The sequence below is a fragment of the Anabas testudineus genome, chromosome 2 (assembly GCF_900324465.2).
Source record: "Anabas testudineus chromosome 2, fAnaTes1.2, whole genome shotgun sequence".
In the NCBI taxonomy this organism is placed as follows: Eukaryota; Metazoa; Chordata; class Actinopteri; order Anabantiformes; family Anabantidae; genus Anabas; species Anabas testudineus.
This window is the reverse complement of record NC_046611.1, coordinates 15,052,725-15,070,772: the sequence shown is the minus strand read 5'-3', so window position 1 is coordinate 15,070,772 and position 18,048 is coordinate 15,052,725. Positions and strand designations below refer to the sequence as shown.

At 42.0% G+C, this 18,048-nt stretch overlaps 5 protein-coding genes across 6 annotated transcripts in view; 3 read left to right on the top strand and 2 right to left on the bottom strand.

Moving 5' to 3' along the window:
• LOC113163592 (LYR motif-containing protein 4B) overlaps window positions 1-1,611 on the top strand; it is a 34,596-nt gene extending 32,985 nt beyond the window's left edge. The window contains exon 3 of the mRNA XM_026362350.1: window positions 385-1,611. Coding sequence (XP_026218135.1) covers window positions 385-432 — 48 coding nt within the window. The 3' untranslated portion in view covers window positions 433-1,611. The remainder of the gene's footprint in view (window positions 1-384) is intronic.
• The window catches only part of LOC113163505, a 1,294,879-nt gene that overhangs the window by 766,399 nt on the left and 510,432 nt on the right, over window positions 1-18,048 (top strand). The gene's annotated exons all lie outside the window — the stretch shown is intronic.
• Window positions 1-18,048, top strand: part of LOC113163500 (NACHT, LRR and PYD domains-containing protein 12-like) — a 664,684-nt gene that overhangs the window by 260,454 nt on the left and 386,182 nt on the right. The gene's annotated exons all lie outside the window — the stretch shown is intronic.
• ppp1r3g (protein phosphatase 1 regulatory subunit 3G) lies at window positions 5,481-7,192 on the bottom strand. The gene has a single exon (XM_026362335.1). It carries the CDS (start codon window positions 7,103-7,105, stop codon window positions 6,275-6,277), a length of 831 nt encoding a protein of 276 aa, XP_026218120.1. The 5' UTR covers window positions 7,106-7,192; the 3' UTR covers window positions 5,481-6,274.
• Window positions 11,519-17,748, bottom strand: LOC113163591 (cytochrome b5). Its single transcript, XM_026362348.1, has 5 exons — window positions 17,464-17,748; window positions 14,060-14,188; window positions 13,883-13,912; window positions 12,855-12,889; window positions 11,519-12,187 (listed from the first exon to the last, which is right to left on the bottom strand). Exons 1-5 carry the CDS (start codon window positions 17,599-17,601, stop codon window positions 12,103-12,105), a joined length of 417 nt encoding a protein of 138 aa, XP_026218133.1. The 5' UTR covers window positions 17,602-17,748; the 3' UTR covers window positions 11,519-12,102.

The following is an 18,048-nucleotide window of genomic DNA, read 5'->3' as shown; positions in this document are numbered from 1 at the left end:
ACACACACACACACACACACACACACACACACACACACACACACACACACACACACACACAGTTTGTACAGTGCAGCCACATCGAACTCTGCCATAATTGGATGTTTTATTTGACAACAGAGATGAGTTCAGATAGCAAATATTGACACCGTTACGAGGCTGTGTGGACATGAAACACACACGCACAGCACTGTCCTGCAGCGCCACGCTCAGGTCAAACTGTACACACAACCGACACTTGGCAGCACGAGCTCGAGAATTGCTGCGGACAGTTGAGTCGCTGTCGTCACACGTCGTCACAAACGGTTCACCTTCACTCCCTCACATCTTTGTCTTCTACCAGACTACAGTAGCGCTCATCTGAATCTGTCTCCGTCTCCACAGGTCTCTATAGGGAGCATGTTCAAGACCCAGAAGATGGTGGTGGAGTAGCCATGCAGGTGGAGGAGTCGGAGGTGGAGGATTGTCCCGGCAAAACAACAGGATGCGACGTCACAGACAGGAGTGATCCACTGCCTCAACAACCTGCTTCCTGTTTGACCCCCAACACTGTTGAGTTTGACACAAGCCTCAGTGGGTGGAGACGTAGAACGGGATAAAGCTGTGAAGAACCTGAAGTTTGTTTGGAGTTTAGACTTTTGAATTGTCGTGTTTTCAGGGATGCACCGATTAGTTATTGTAATTCAGGCTGTTTCTGATCTGTTTAGTTTTTTTTTCTTTAGCTGTTCTTTGCTAAAATAAACTAATGTCAACTTGAGCAACATTGATTTAATTCACCAGTTAACCAGCTTTTTTAAGTTCAGTGACGACTTCAAATCAGTGTTGTTCGTTTTTTTGTTTGTTTCTTTGTTTGTTTCGTTTAGTTTTTTCTATGTGTGTATATATTTTTTTTCGAATCAAACCCAAAGATTTCGTTTATCATCACAGAAACCCAGAAAAAGAAAATTAGTGGAAAAAGGTAGAAAATACTTAAATTTTCATGTAAAAATTTACAGTTTTATCACATCTGTTGCTGTTGGTGACAAAAAACTCCACATATTACTTAGACTTGTTTAATTTGAGAAGCAGCTTGAGACGTCTTCATCTCTAATAATCATGTAGGTTGTTTGTTTGCAGTTAGTTCAGTGGTTCAGTATTTCAGCGTCTCGGCTGAGTTATGGATGTTAAATACATAAATTATACATATTAGCTTGATGACCTCAAGGTCCATTAGGTATTTGTTGCAGATTTTTTAGTCACGTTATTTTCCAACAAACAACAGGAACTCTGCAAGTCCGAGGTTGTTGTTATTGTGTGTGTGTGTGTGTGTGTGTGTGTGCGTGTTATTATTTTTTGTATTTGCTGCTTTAAGAACAAACTTTAATGCTTTAATTTACTTAATTTACAGTATTTCTGGATTCTCCTGATGAAGGTCAAACACACCTTCTCATTCTCAGAGATCCTCTCAGTTTATTCACCAGGTTTTATTCATTTTGTTCTAACAAACGCACAATTTCAAAACAGATGATCGCAGCTGAAATGCTCTGTTGTGGACTGACCGGTGCATCCCTGATGGTTTGTTTGCTTCTCTCTGTTGTTAGTTTTGTATTATAACTCGGTGAATCCATCCTACACGAGTTAGTCTCACTGTAACTTAAACCTAAGAAAACGACACAGAACAATCACTTATCAGTTCATTTACCTCTGAGATAAAAACTGGTTGTTTGAAATTCTGTGACTTGAGTTGTTTCTTTTGAACTGAAAAACAGGAAAGTGTTGAATCAGACTTTAACAGTGGAAGATGTGGGGCAGCAGCCGTCTGAGACGATCAGGTTATCTCTAGATACACATGTGAGTATATGTTTGCACAGAGGGAGGACTGTGGATTTTGCCCCTGGTCACTTACAGTGGAACAACTTTAGGAAAAGATTTCTTCACGGCCATGAGCAAACAAGACTTGTTTCAGTGTCCATATGGGCTCCTGACCGCTGGTTCAAATCACAACTTGTCCTTTAAGGTTCTGTCATTTTGTCCTTTTTGCCAAAATAATATTTTCTGTGAAGTTTGTGTCTCGATGAGACTGCTGCTGAAGTTTTGTTGGGTTTTTGATGGAGCATCTCCACTTTAGTGCAGTTTTCAGTCTGTAGCATCTTCTGTTGGACACGTCAGAGGGGGGAAAAGTAGATAAATGACAAGTGAGTTCTCCTGTCCTGTCGGCTGTGAACGTTTAGTGACAGATGTTTGTCACCACACTGACAAATGCAGAACATTAAACCCCCAAAGCTGTGACTTGACAATGAATCGACTCTGTTTGCTGATAAAGGTGAGATTAGAGAGTTTGAGTAGCTGCTCTCTTCTAATTATCATTTACCATTTAATTTATCTATTGTTATTTTGATCACATGACAACACTCATGCTTTTTCCTAGCTGCTGATTGGTCCAACTTCCTAAAAATGATTTTTCACCAGTGGATTTTGTGTGAAAACTAGAAAATCACTTGACCACAGGCTCCAATATGATTAAATTATTTGTGTAGCACCAGCACAGAATAAGAATAAAACGACAAACAGAGCCACAGTCACAATCACAATAAATCTAAGATATACAAGAAATATAGTTCTGATATTCTTCTATTCTCTGTTGGGTCCATCCTTGACCTGAGCTACTGTGTGCAATACGACATGTTTCAGGATGGACTCCTGCTGCTCTCAGGTCGACAGATCGCTGCTTTCAGAGGAGAAGCTGTGGGTGAAAGTTTACTGAGCTGCCATGATCCTATGTGTAATTAAGAGAGAATCTGAAGCCGACATGGTCGGATCATTTCTCTTTACAAATACAGAAACTTGGTTTGTGTGTCACAAACCTGCATAAACACAATAAAGACAGGAGAGCTCAATAAATAAGAAGAAGACCACAAGCTGTGGTTGCAGTAGTACGACATATCTCTGACCAAAACGTCTGCAGTGTTTTTACGTCACCTTTAAGTATCACCTGAGCTCATTTGGAACCATGATGGACATGACGCACACAAAAAAAAATGTGTAGAGTAGTATGAAGAATATAATCAGAGAAGACATGAGCAACGGCGACGGGACCACATTCAAACAACCTCCTCTCCCCCATGAAGACCTGAAAAGAGGGCAGGCGACACAAACAAAGCACATCATTTACACATGGAGAGAGAACAAACAGAGAGGGACAGGAGGAAGCTGCTTTTAATGTCCCCGGAGGAGGACGACATAGCTGAGCCTCTGAGCATTTAACTTGAATCAACATGGGTCGTCTGGGTTCCGAGTATCCTCAGAGTAACCGTGACCAATAAAGTTAGAGCACAATAGAAGCAGATGTGAGAATCACAAGGAGCCTAAACCTGAACTGTGTGGACCTCCACAGAAGATACAGACACAATGACAACCAGATTGAAGTGGAAATAGCCAGACCTCTGCAAACTGAGTACCAACAGCATACCAGAGCTTTGTCTTCAATGTTAATCATAATCAAAAGTACTGGAGGAACCCTTCTAGAAGCTACTCAACGATCTGGCTTTGCTGCAAATCATTGTCCTACCTTTGAGATCAGCATGGTAACTGTACTGTAACTGAAATGATGAATGCACTTGTAAAAGACACGGTCAAACGAGGTTTTTCAAGTCTTTCCTTAAGATTTCATTGCACTTTTTTCTGTTTTTGCCTATAAATTGACAAAATTTTGACAAGTAGAACAACGTTTTAGGGTGATACTTGGAGTGACAGTTACTCAGTTTGTAGAGTAGTTGAACCTCAGAGTTAGTGGTTTGATTCCCGGTTCCTCCTGGCTACTTGTCGAGGTGTCCTTGGAAAAGACACTGAAACCCCGTGTTAGTGGGAACACTATTGACTCTGACCCAAACTAATCAGTAACTGTTTTAAACCTGAGCTTGTAGCTGCTGCCAGTGGTTGTGTGACGACTGTGAAACACACGCAAACAGCGTGTATGGATGTAGCAGCAGGTAGGGAGAGCTCAGAGGTGTGTTTGGTGTGTGGTGGTGGAGGAGGGTGAAGGTGGCCGACCCACCAGAGCAGCTGCTATTTATAGATATAGATCCTTCTGTTGGCTTAAGGACGAGCGCACTGACCCACTTACACGCACATACACAAATGCAGGTGTCAGAGGTCACGTTGCTCAATCGGTGATTGTTGTTTCATCAGACTGAAACAAATGCACACTGAGGTTGCATTGTAGGGTTTCTGCAGAGTAATGTGTGTGTGCTCTTATGTCCTACATTCACAACAATGGCTTCAGACTTAATCGCAAGCTCATTACTGATGGTTTGGTCAAAAGGTTGATGAGTTAAATATCTGCAAATCCTCAGTGGTTTGAGGTTAAAACATGCCCATTGTTACATTGCTGACTCTGATACTAGTAGGAGTTCTTCCTGAATCATCACTCTCCCTGGCAGCATGACATAGCCCACAGTTATACTGTTAAAAATCACTGTTTAAACAATGACTAACTTTAACTTTCATGATGTCACAACGCGTTGGTAAAGATTTGGTTAGGTTTAGGGGATGATCACCTTTATTGATCATCAGTTATTTGTTAAGACTACACTACACATGCATGTAAACACAGTCACTTAAAATACAGATGTTGTCATCTTCTGTGTTGTTTAATGTATCAAGACGTACATATACCAAATAATACCCATCTCTTGATCTTAGACTCAGATGTCCTAAGGGTCGAGCAAACACACAAGTTGACCTTGTTGCTGCACTACATTTGGAGGGGACTGTAAGTGTCAGTCCTGGTCCAGTGTAGGATTTGCTTGCAACATTGCTTCATCTCTTTGAGCCTCTTCTGTCAGTGTTGACACATCAAACACATGTGGTCACGTTTGTCAACAGGGCTATTTCGGCACCGGACTTCTGAACTCAGGCGCTCGTGTAAAGACGATACAGACTTACAGCGCTGAGGAAACGGAGACCTGTTTGATCTCACGTACAGAATCAAATGTTGGCCTGCATCCTGGTCCTTAGTGAACGGGAGCAGAAACAGCTGAATATGTGCTGCTCAGAATGTGATCATTTTATTTTACATAAAGCTGATCTTTGCACATGTCTAGCCTGAGCTAAACATCATGTGCAGGCCTTCCTTTTAAAGTATTGTTTCATTAACACCAGTTTTGTAGTTTGATGTCAGACTGGATCAGAATCTGCATCAGTGCACACTGTGGCATCCTCACATTTGTTTATGTCGTTAGCTTCAGCATGCTAACATGTTACTATTTGCTTTACTGCTTTATTTTCTCTGTATCTCTTGTGATTCTGCTCTAGAAACCTTTGATGAAGTACATTTGGGGTACTTTTACTTGGATGAGTCTTTATACTTTCACTTTACTACTTTCCAGTATTTTTTACTGCACCTGAAGGTTTACGTACTTTTGACATGTGGATTTGAAAGTTTACATAGAAACGTGAGCTCATGAAAACCATTATACCATGCAACACGTTGGTGTGCATCCACCTGGAGCCCAAAACAACAGATGGTACAAGTGAGTTGTACAGAATAGTAATGTTCGTTCATTTGAAAGCTGAAAAGCACATTTTACAATATGTAACAATGTAAGTAACACATTTCACAATCAACTGGTACTTCTACTGGCTTATTTAGATCCTTTAGAAGCATTTGGACATTTACTTGAGCAGTGAGTGAAGCTTTTTTTAATGTTTTTGATTTGGAAGCTGCAAATTCGGACTTGAGAAAGAATTCTAAAATGATAACAACATTACAGTTTGCCTGGTGCAGTCTGTCTCTTATCACATGAAACACTTTGGAGATAAATATGAGGCAGCTACAATAATTAGACTCAGGTTTATTATAGAACTTACTTCTTTTATTTTGAAATTACTCCACATCCTTTTTTTACGGACAGATCAAGTCTTAGAGCAGCAGTGAGACAAACACTTGTTACTTAATGTAATAAATGTCCACTGATTCCCAGACATCAACACCCAGGCTATTCACACCAACATGTTATGATCATTGTGCACAATTCAGGAAAAAATGTCTGTTGGATCCAAGTGGATGTTCAGGAAGAATCCAGAAAGTGTCTTTGAGTTGTGTTGCTGTCCGTCAGAAACACATTTGCCAGCTTCAGTTCAGAGGTTTGAGACTTAAACTGTTTTCTGATCTCAGAAGGTCCATCACACAGCACAGATGGAAACGGGAGCTGAAAGTATTTGTTTCAGTACTCCGGGAAGAGGAAGCGCTCTTTACGCACGGATGGAGCGCTTTTACGCATGACGCACGCACAGATCAGGTGGCGTGGAACGCGGCGCTGACGAAGGGGGAGCTGCTTGGCATGCAGTGGTACCTCAGGATGTAGTTCTCCCCTTCGTTGTTGTCCCAGAACTCTCCCTCCTCGCTCTTCAGGTAAACGGCGAAGTGCACGGCTGAATTCGGGTCCATGAAGGGCGGCGTGTACACGGTGAAGCTGAACCGCTCTCCCACAAACCCCGCGGCGTCCGCGGCCACGGGCAGAGCCTGTGCGTCCACGTGGGAGAGCCAGCCGTTGAAGGTGTACCTCACCCCGACCTCTTTGTCAATGCAGTGGGTGAAGACCCGGATCTGCCCCCGCACGTCAAACTGGGTGATGGTGACCTTCTCCAGACAGACGCGGAGCTGCTGCACCCTGCGCTCCGTCTCCCGGGGCTCCGGGAAGCAGGCGAACAAGCGGTCCGTGTCCAGGCTGTTCTTGAAACTGTGGCACAGGTCACTGATGAAGTCCTGCTGCGGCGGCGGGAAGCTCTTGTGTCTGGACAGAACTTTGCTCGGGATCTGCGGTTCCTCCAGAGAACTAAAGTGCTTGACACTGGCCAAGTTCAGCCCCAGGGAGTCGGCGAACTTCACCCGCTTCCTCTCGCTGTTCGCCGAAACGTCGTGCAGGAGCGCGGCCGGGTATGCGGGCAGGGACTGGGCTCTCCTCCTGTCTTTCATAAATCTCTCCAGGTGAGAAGCGTCCACCTCGTCGTCCAGATCTCCCTCCTCCTCCTCCTCCTCCTCCTCCTCCTCCTCCTCCTCCTCCTGCTCCAGGCCGTTTTCCATGGACTCTCTCCCGGTGTTCAGCTGGAGAGGTGTGCGGGACATTTCTGCCCGGCAGCCAGGCGGCCCGAGTCTGCTGCAGTGTGTGCTGCGGGAGTCCCGGTGCGGGGCAGCTTGTATAGAGTAGGGCTTCCCGCCCCCCCAGCCCCCCTAAGAGGACAACGTGGTGGGGACAACAGGGCGCGTGCAGTGTCCTCAGCCTGCACCTGCTGTCACAGGCACACGCGCACAGTCACGTCAACATCAACCTTCACCTGTTTCTGTGCAGCATAATATAAATACTGAACTATACATATATATATATATATGTGTGTGTGTGTGTGTGTGTGTGTGTGTGTGTATCCAGTGGCAAGAGCAGTATGTGAGCCTTTTAGAATTTCATGGTTTTCTGCATTAATTTGTAACAAAATGTGAATTGATCTTCATCCAAGTCAAGAGTATTAACAAATATGAGGGTCAATATATCTTCAAAGAGTTCACGTACTTTTTGTTGTTCTCAATAAAATTTTTTGTGTTATTATTTTAGGCACGTTATATTTATACTCTTGATTTACTTTTATTACAAATTAATGCAGAAAACCATGAAATTCCAAAAGGTTCACATACTTTTTCTTGCCACTGTATGTACATACAAATCACAGTGTGATGACTGGTGTTGTACAAACAGGTGTTTCTATTTTTTTCATGTTTACTGCAGGACCGTTGTTCCACACTGACTTCGTTTTAGCGAGATGTTTCCTTTGACTTTAGCTCTATTGTCTTGTGAGTTTTTATTTGACGTCTACTTACACCCACATACCAAAAATCCCAACTGTGTTAGCCCCCTATTCTCTAAGTATTCAAACCTCATAAAAGTCCTGCATACTCATTTGTACTTTGTAGAAGCCTCCTACAGCTCTCACATCAGTCGTCCTGGCAGGTCCTCCCATCATCAGATTAGATCCTGAAGACCGTCCAGTGTTGTCCTGTCTGTTTTCTTCAGGTCATTATTAACTCACCAGACCACAGAATCTTTGTCCTTTAAATGCTGTTTAACAAGCTCTAAACAAGCCATGAAGTCCTGACTGATGCCGTCTTACTGACCTGTTCGTCCCATCTCTGCAGAGGACTTCAGAGTCTCTGGGATCCTCGTCACCTCTCTGATCAAAGTTCTTCTTGTCCTTCTTCTTTTGTCAACTCTAGGAAGAGAACTGGTGATTCTAGGTTTTTTCCAGGAGCCACTGTCCTCCTGGGAATACTCAAAGCTTTACAAATAGGTCTGTGCTCACCGCAAATATTATTTTGAAGCCCTACAGAGAGTTCCTTCATGTCCTTGGTTTTTGTCTTGAGTTGCAGGGCCTCATTTGTACTGATCTGTGTTTTTTTAAACTAAGTCCAGTCACTTTAACTGGCTACAGGTGGACTGAGGAACAACTAAAGCAAACAGGATTCAGCAGATGACAATGTGAAGCCACAACAAAGGGTCTGAGTAGGTAAGTAAATGAGAAAGTTTTTTATTTTCTAATTCTCTAGCAAAAGCACTTTTTGAAATGACTGTATGGAAATATTCCAAGATTAACAGCAGCATCCAGACATCAGTGCTTCATTTTACGTTCATGATATATCTGCAGCAGATCATATAGAGACAAATGCAAACCCGATTGTACTGTCTAGAATATAAATACTTTATAACTGACAGTACAAGAGTGATAGAAACATTGTACAACAGAGTTTTTAGTATATTATCAGTTTATAATACATAATGTTTGTAATACAGATACGTTTCTGTGTATCTAACAATCATCGTGATAAAAACTCACCATATGAGCATAAAGACGTTTTCTGAGAAGTTAATGTTGTTATGTAAGAGCCACGTGGTTCCAACCGCGTGCGTCACACAGCAGCCGATAAACAAACATGATGTCACCGTCACGTCATCCTGGCGTCACAGTGCTTTCCCTCGAGCTGGAGTTCATTTATCCAGAGGAGCAGAGGTGTCCTGACGTGGACGGATACTGTAAATATACAGGTTCCATAACCATCAAATCACTAAATCAATCCGTTAATCAATGTCCCTCGTCTGTTGTTATGTTTTATATTTTAATATCATTACTCTCTAATTCGTTTTCTTTCTAACCTTAAAACCACACTAATTTTCTCTCTGCAAAAAGATTTTTAAGGTTTTTAAAGTTATGATTAAGACTTTTCACCAACAGATGTCAGTGTTTTCCCAGTTTCTGCTCCAGTGAAAGTTCACTGGGACTCCATCAGTAGATTTCTTTGTGAGAGTGGTGAAACAAAATATCTCAAGACTACGGAGGCCGCTGCAACAAAAACAACACATGTATATCCACAAAATAAGGAAACAACTTAGATTCTCTTTTACATTCTTCATATTAAGCCACTGATCTGTTAGCTGTGATTTTTATACTAATAGTTTAGTCCAGTGGTTCCCAACATAAGGTTTAAGCTCATCTGAAGAGTCACCAGAGAGATCTGAGGGGTCCTGATTAATGGAAGAGGAAAATGGTGGTTCGTCTCTAGAAGTGTCCTTTAATTTTATTTTTAAATGATAGTTTAAGGGCCTCAGGGCATTTTTATGTTTTGTGCAACATGTTTACGTTTTGGGAAACGATCTGCATGCTTGGAAATCAGTCATGTTGTAACTCCACCAGGCGGCGCTGCAGGACTATTAATCCTCTCAGAGTGTGCATGACTGATTAGCAGCCTGGATTTATCTAAGAAACTGATCATCACATTCATATTTCTTCACATAGTAAACTAAAGGATAACACACCTCCTGCTCTGAGGAGTTCTCATCGCCAATGAGATTTCAAAATATAAGTCAACAACAACAAAAAAGATTTGCGAATGGACACAATGATGAAAACTGTAAATGTAACTAAGATAAAAGAGAAAGAAGAAAGAAAAAAACTGACACACAAAGCTACAAAGATGAAACAGACATTTGGACACTCTGTGTGTGTGGAGATGAAATCATTTGGGATTAAACCTGAGGAAAGCTTGTTACATAGCGTTTTTTACCTAATGTTTTTCTGATAAAGTCAAATCCAAATATTTACCCATTGACTGGATTTGATGTACCTCCCACTTTGAGCTGTTGTTCTATCTTTGATGTCAGACAGACACGTTCTGCTGCCAAGTTATTTAATATCACAGGAAGTTTTACTCTTTACTTTTAGTCTGACTGTGAGGCGGTTTGTGCCAAACGATACAGACAGATACACAACATCGAGTGGGGGAAGAGAGGGGGGGCGGTGTGTAGCCAGTGGTAGAAGCTAAAGGTCACTGATGATTGAATTTGGCTGCACCAGTACCAGGACTGTGGCCAATCAGCAGTGGGCGTGTGCTGTGTGACCTAAGAGACAAAATAACCCCAAAAACACACAGAATGACAACAACAAGCTTCCCCTCTGTGACGAGTTTTCTGTTCCTGCCTCTACATCGCTCTGCTCTTAAAGATGTGGTTCTAGGTCTGTTGACTTCAGGTGTTTCCACTATTGTGTGACTCACATCTCGACTTGTTTACATTTTCCACCTGACTGAGTTTCCTGTTCGTGACCTTATTTAAACACCTTTTATGCACGGATGCTTCACTGTGTTAAAGCTGCTCTGTTCGCTCCTGCACTGTCCAAAGGTTCGTCGTCAACACCCGAACTCTCACTCTTTGTCTTCTCCTGCAGGTGTGAAGCTCTGTTTCAAGAAATCACCGTGTCAATAAATAAGCTTTCCTGACTTGTGCCTTGACATATGAGCAGTTTACTTGCGCTTTGTGCACTAATGTGCCCCCATACAATTACAGATGTACTGAGGCTTTGACCTGTGCCCTAACTAGTCTCTTCTCTAACTCTTCTCTTAAGTTCAGGGGACGATGTGTCCATGATTTCTACAAAGGTTTCAGGACCACAGTTTCTTTTTCACTTGTTCCGTGTTTTGTTTTTTGGGTCTTGTTGCTTGTCAGTTTCTCTCAACTCCCTATTTGTAATGTGGTGAAATGCAAATGTGAACCTATGCACACCTGTCTCACACTGACCCCCACCGTACGGCAGATAAGATAAACACAGCCAGTGACAATGCAGGAGCCATCTAAAACCTGCAGCTGGTTTTGTGTTTCGGAGCATATTCCCAAACAAAGCACGCCTTCCTCTTTATCTGCACCATTCAGCATTAACAGCTGTCAGGTTTTAACCGCTGAGCTCTGGTTTTAGACAAGACAGAGATTAGGTAGGAACATGTCCCACATAACAGCTTCAGCCACTGCACTTCACATACTCACTGTAAGAGAATAAACGAGCAGCATTTTAAATACGAAACTGAAACGATGTGAAGGAAAGGGAGCGAGTCCAGGAAGACGTTGAATCTTTTAAACTTTAATCTTCATCTGTGAGGAGGTTTTTTAACTTTTCACCGTGCACTTTCTCCTTTTTACTGGGAAATCTGGTACAAAGCAAACAACTGTTTCATGAATTCAACTTTTATTATAAACTTTCAGTTGAAGATCTAAAGGAAAGCTAATGTTACGTTGATCCAAAGGCACCTGTAAACTGTAAAACAAGACTTGGCTTGTTGGTTTTTATCTCACGTCTGTGACATCACTCAGTACAGATATGAATCCTCACAGTTCAGAGCTGCCTCTTACAATCTGAGCGCAGTCATGTGACCGCAGCATGATGACATCATGATGCTCTGTTAGCTTTAGAAACTCATGTATAAAAACATTCACAAAATTATACATCCACTGCATCTCTACAAGATTTCAAATCATCGTGATTTTATGAAACATCCATATTTCACAGCGTAAATGACTTCATTAACACAAGGGGTTGGTTGGTTGGTTAAACAGGATGAAATGATGTGGGGGGGGTGTCTGGCGGTGGCGAGGGAGGAGCAGCGTAGAGTCAGTGATCCTAGAACAGACGTTTCCCTCTGAGAATGTTTTTACTCCGCCTGTCTGGTCTACGAACGCGGCTCTACGCCGGCAGCAGCTTCAGCACGCCGCAGCTGTCAATCACGGGTCGGGGGCTGTGATGCCCGTGATGACATCAGTCGCTATCCGTGGTGTACATACGGTACAACAGCGTGACGATGGCAGCCGCCAGAGCGGGGATCACCCAGTTAGACCACCAGCTGCAGGAGAGAGAGACAGAGTTTTTATCTACGGTGCTGCTGCAGGAAGAGTTCCACCTGTGACATGTTCCTGGACTCCAGGAGATCATCACTGGTGATTTTTAGTCAGCTGTTCTTCTCCAGGGTGAAGTTTTTTGTGATTCACCAGTAGTTGGACCAGATACAGGTGGGTGTATTTACATTATGACTGTCAACATTAACACGTTAACACATGCAATTCATCTTAACATTATGTTGTTTCTATGATAACACAAACTAATCATGTGACCAAGTTTGACCCTAACTTCTTCCTGTAATTGCAGCATGCACCGTTGCATGGCTGCTTGAGCTAAGGGCTCGTACAACATGACTGACAGCGACACACTTGATTTGCTTTGTACCTTTGGATAAAAGCATCAGCAAAATGACTTAATGCAAATGTAAATGTAAATGTAGATGACTTAAGGCAGAGCTCCTTCTGAGCTCTCATTTGCAACATAGATAAGTCACAGGGCTTAAGTACACGCATACACATATTCCTGCAACTTACAGAAAACATGCTTGCAGAAAAAAGTGTGAATTTCGACACACTCTTTCAATGCAAAACGCTAATGACAAGAAATGTGTGTGTAGTTTGTGTGTGTGTGTGTGTGTGTGTGTGTGTGTGTGTGTGTGTGTGTGTGTGTACCTGGTCTCTTCCTTCACAGTGGTCACCAGTGTTTCCTGTAAGACACAAATCACAAACATCACTGATGCATCAGTGATTCAACAAGAACCAGCAGCAGCATGATGTAACTTAAAAAACAAGAGTCACACAGCTACAGAATATAAACATGTAATAAATGGTTTATAACACATAATAATGTTCAGATCTAAGTGCTTATTCGTGTTAACTAGTGTAACAGTGGCCGCTCGCTGCAGGGACACAAAATTAATATTAACATGGTAAAACACAGCTGTAATAACAGTAAGTGTGTCTTCATACGACGAGTGTTACAACGACACTGTCCTGAAATGCTCAATGTGGAGACTTCAGGTAATGTGTCAGCAAATGACTTAATGGCTAAATGCAACTAAAGTTATTTTAGGGAGAAGAAAACAAAACAAAAAAGATTTCATGTTTCAAACTGACAAATGCAAGATGTTGTAAGGCTCCAGAGACGCATCAGTGGTTTAGAGCAGCACTTTAACATTTCACAACTCAGCACAGGACAGGCTGGTAAAACCCCCGTGCAGCAGAGGTGGAGACATCCTGAGTGTGTTACTGATCCCAGCAGAACAGGACGAACAGGAACAAACAACAGGGGGACAAAGTCCCAGTGCTGGACCTGTAGCCTGTTAATACAGGGTTTGATTTTAATGTAACACACACAACAGTCTGACACATCGTCTGTGTCAGAACCTTAGCTCAGAGGCTGACGGGAATGTTTTTATCACTCAGCTGCTGTAGCTGTTGTCTTTCCCCACCTGGCGCACTCTCCTGCTTGTCCTCCAGTTATCCCTGTCCTACCCACAGCTGAGTCCCTGGATCAGGTGTGCACAGTAACTTAGAAGCCAGTAAACAGTAAGACGTTCATCGAGGTAACGTGAAGCTGATGCTTCAGGATCAATAAATGTGAATGAAGTGATGATGCATTACGTAAGAACTCATCACGTGAAGCCACGTTGAATGCACTCAACACTGCAGTCATGTCAGCACGAGACATCTTGACTTACCACAGGGCTGGCGATCTTGTGTCTGTCGTCCTGCAGACAGACAGAGGAACAGACAGTTATTTTACAGCTTATGTTAAGTAAATGACATTGATCTCGTTGCTGCAGATGTCTGCGCGCGCACACACACACACACACACACACACACACACACACACACACACACACACACACACTGACCGGGTGCAACTCTCCGATCACCATTGTACTGGCCATCTCTCTAGCGTCGGTGGAGTGTCCGACGTCCTCGAAGCTCTCGGTGGCGTTTCCTCCCGCCTGCTCCCTCAGCACCTCCTCTCCTCCGGGGTGCTGAGGGGGACACAAAAAAACAAACAAACAAACAAACATTGTGTGGTCAGTTGAAGTTAAAATTCAGCGGTGAAAACAGAGACTTTCTCTTCTTTCAGCTGGACAAACTGTCCCGTCAGGCGCCGGTGTTATTATTCAGGTTTCTCAGTGTTTGCACATCCACATGTATGAGGACTCTGCTTTGGCCTTTGCTGCAACTTCAGGTTATTTCAGGCTCGTTTTGAAGCCTTAAACTTAAAGTTAGAAGCAGTAAATGTTTGACCTAACTGTGCTTTCTAAACTATACCAGAGTCATTTTCTGTCGAGCTCAGTAAACGTAGTCAGCTCCTCAAATCAGCCACAGTAACAATCAGGATTTCTAACAACACCGTGTGAAATGAGAGCAGATCAAGCTGCTAATGGAGCCGAAAAACAAAAAGTCTGCCTATTAGCTGAGCTGTAAGATGAGCAAGCCGGCAGAGCAGAGTGTCTGAGGGTTGATTTCCAGTTCCTCCAGTCCACGCCCACACGCTGTGGACGTTGTGGACCTTGAGCAAGACACTGATCCTCACCTTTCTCTTAGTGTGTGTGTGTGTGTTCCTCTATTTAAGTCACTGTGGATAAAAACATCTGCTAAATGACAGAAACTTGATTTGTTCAATGTCACAAACCAGCAGTAAATTAGTCTCTGAGCTCACTACACCCTACTACCAACACCTCACACATACAGTATAGTTTCATTTAAAAAAATGACTCAGGTGCTCAGCATGTCTCACAGTGCAACAGTGTGGTTCACTTGTGCTTTTAATTATTTTTGGAAAGACAAATAAGACATTTTAGGCTTTGATTAAAAAAACAGACTTAGTCATGTTTGGTCAGTTTCTTCTCAGTGTCTCACACAACTCTTTCTCAAGTGACAGTGCAGATATGAATTAGTTATTGTACCCAACCCTAAAAAGTCTTAATAAGGTGTGACAATCTCGACTCAAAGGTCCCCTTACTAGATTTACTGGCATTCAGCCAAACTCATTACTCACATTATCTGTGGCCAAGGTCAAGAAAGAAAAGCATAAACCTCTGTGCTCCGACTACATGAGCTAACAAGAAGCTCATAGACTTTAAGTCTCTTTCAGTAGCAGTGTTTAAATGTGTTGCAGAGACTAATGCTCGTCCCACAGGAGGAGTTAGAGCTACAGACACAAACATAAATACAGATTTAAACCAGTTACCAATGTGCATCATGGTGTTATTTACCTGCAATAAATGTGCAGAAGCTACAGTTTAAAGTAAACTACACACAGTATTTCAGTGTGTAGCAGTACACACAGCAGTCGAGTTACAGCTACTTACTGTACTGATTCTTATTTAATGATTTACTCCGGCCTGCAGCACGAGGCCTCAGCTTTAAACTACAGGATCCTCTGAGCTCTTCCAAACAGCACGAAGCTAAATTAACAAGACTACCGGTCACTGAAAGGCTCTTTCTTCATTCTGCCTCGTTTATTGTCAAACAATAACAACCGGCTCCTTGAGCTGTGAAACGAGCCTGTTTAACTCGTAGGTAACTCGACCTCTTGAACTTTGTACAGCAAAACACCTGTGCCAACAAAAAACGAACAAAAACACTATGAATTCTGACAAACATGATCAAAAAATACTTAATTACAGTTTAATCTAATCCTTCCTTTGATTCATATGAAAAAAAAGGGTGATGGTTATTAGTCTGTGTGAATTCTCAGTGAAGACACTTCTCTGAGATGTCTCACATCCTCTTTTCTCAGTGAACAGGAGCTGTTGTTAACTAAGAAATCCACATGTTAAAGAAATACAGCTCATCAGTCTCATTTTGTCCAAAAACAAAACAGCACAGTCACAAAATCAGCATGTTGTCACATTTGAGAAGCTGAAATCATCAAATGTTGCTCAAAAGATGACTGACTAAGCTGAGGGAGTAATTTCACTGCCCTTCTACATCTCCTTTTGATAAAATGAGGAAATGTCATGTATGACAGAGACAAGCAGCATTTTAGAAACGATGACCAGTTCATTAAATAGTCAAAACTGTTTTAGTTTTTATTATTACTTTACTTATTATTTTTATTTTTGGTGACCTGCAGATCAACAATACACAAGTTGTTGCACCTTCATATATACTATATAAAAATATGATCAATTACAGTTGAGTGTTAAACCTGCTCTGGTCAAAGTCCTTATTTGTGTTTCTTCTTGTTATAAATGTTATAAAGTTCAGTCACAGACCAATGACTCAGCCAACAATCAAAGTCTGAGCACATCTGTGTGACCAAATTGTATTCGAACAGGTATGTTCAGGGCTCGATTAACCCACTGGGGGGCCCCCGGGAACAAAGTAACTGCTGAGCACCCGTCCTCCCTCTGTGCTTAGGGTCTTCAGACTGTACCTGGCTGTGTAGGTTCAATGAATTAAACTGAGTATCTTTCTAATGACTGTTGAATGTTTTGATGCACTGAGCTTCTTTTTTCTAATCACAATGTAATTATTCCATTATATGTGAAAGCACTTGAAACACTTTAAATCCGGACTTATCACAAAATACATTTGACTCTTCATTGTTTTAATAGCAGAAAACTAAATAATTAAAAGATATCAATGTTGACATCTTCGGTTTTCTGTTCTTAAAAATTCACACAAGATAAGCAAATGAAGTAGTTTGGTTTTAGCTTTTTAGTTTTGGAAATATGTACAAAACTTGACAATAAATAACAATAAAAATAATAAAGCAGTAGAATTTTTTTTTTCTCTGTGTGGATAGTGGTGACTGTTCTTTAAAAAACTAATCTAAAGAGTCCATATAAAATGTTGATGTTATTGTTTAATGTAAAATAAAACTATTGTAGCTGATTTATTGTCAACCAGAATTTATTATTCTTTTTATTTTAAACTACATGTGAAATCTGCTCTTTTAAAAATAACAACTAGCAGACATAAGCTGATGACTGTTTGTTGGTTTCCCTTGTTGGTGTAGATGAAGATGTTTTCTTTAGGAGCTCTTCTTGTTGCCATCTAATGTTGAATCCTGCACAGGAACCAGGAATCTGCAGCCTGTTAAACCTTCAACCAGACTTCAGCCAAAAAAACTCACATTCTGCAGCAGATACTTCGGCCGCTAATAGAGCATCAACTTTAAGTTATTTTCAACTCATGAACTAAGTACTGGATGAATGTTTGACTACCCACTGTGCTTTATTTCCTATTCGGGCTGATTTCCACATCTCCTGCAGACAGAAATGTCTTCAACATGAACCGACTTCCTCACCTCTTCCAGAAACTTGGTGACATCGTAGACTTTGTGGTGGATGATGACCCAAGTTGATTTGAACGAGTTCTGCTCCTCGATCTCTGACAGTCTGTAATATCGGACTCCATCGGGGCTCTTTTCCACGTTTTCACCCATTTGTGTCCCTCGAAACTCGGACAGTTTGCAGTAAAGACCTGCTGGGAGCCGACGGCAGCAGTTTAAAGGCCTGTCTCTGGTTATGTAATCGCTCCGATTCTGTCTGCACCGAGGCTCCGTGAAAACTCACCAACATTTAGCCCAGTTTCCAACAACAGCAGAGTCCCAAGTTTCAGGAGTGGTGAACTCACCGCTGGTAAAGCTGCAGGACGCCGTGCAGGCACACCGGCCGACATTTTCAAAATAAAAGTCTTGTTAACAACAGTTGTTGACAGCACTGTCTGAGGAAACCAGTGGTACATGATGATTCAGTTATTATTCCTAAAACCTTAACAGAATCGTTTAAATCGTGACAAGATGCTATGTCAATCTGTGCACTGATTATTTTATGAAGTAAGTAGGGCTAGAATCGAGCTGCATATTAACAAGGAAAAACACCTTGTTTTG

Coding starts and splice junctions, on each gene's coding strand:
- ppp1r3g (XM_026362335.1), bottom strand. CDS start 7,105: ATGTCCCGCACACCTCTCCAGCTGAACACCGGGAGAGAGTCCATGGAA.
- LOC113163591 (XM_026362348.1), bottom strand. CDS start 17,601: ATGGGTGAAAACGTGGAAAAGAGCCCCGATGGAGTCCGATATTACAGA. Junction 14,189..17,463: donor TCACCAAGTTTCTGGAAGAG/GTGAGGAAGTCG, acceptor TGTCCCCCTCAG/CACCCCGGAGGAGAGGAGGT. Junction 12,188..12,854: donor ACTGTGAAGGAAGAGACCAG/GTACACACACAC, acceptor TCTCTCCTGCAG/CTGGTGGTCTAACTGGGTGA.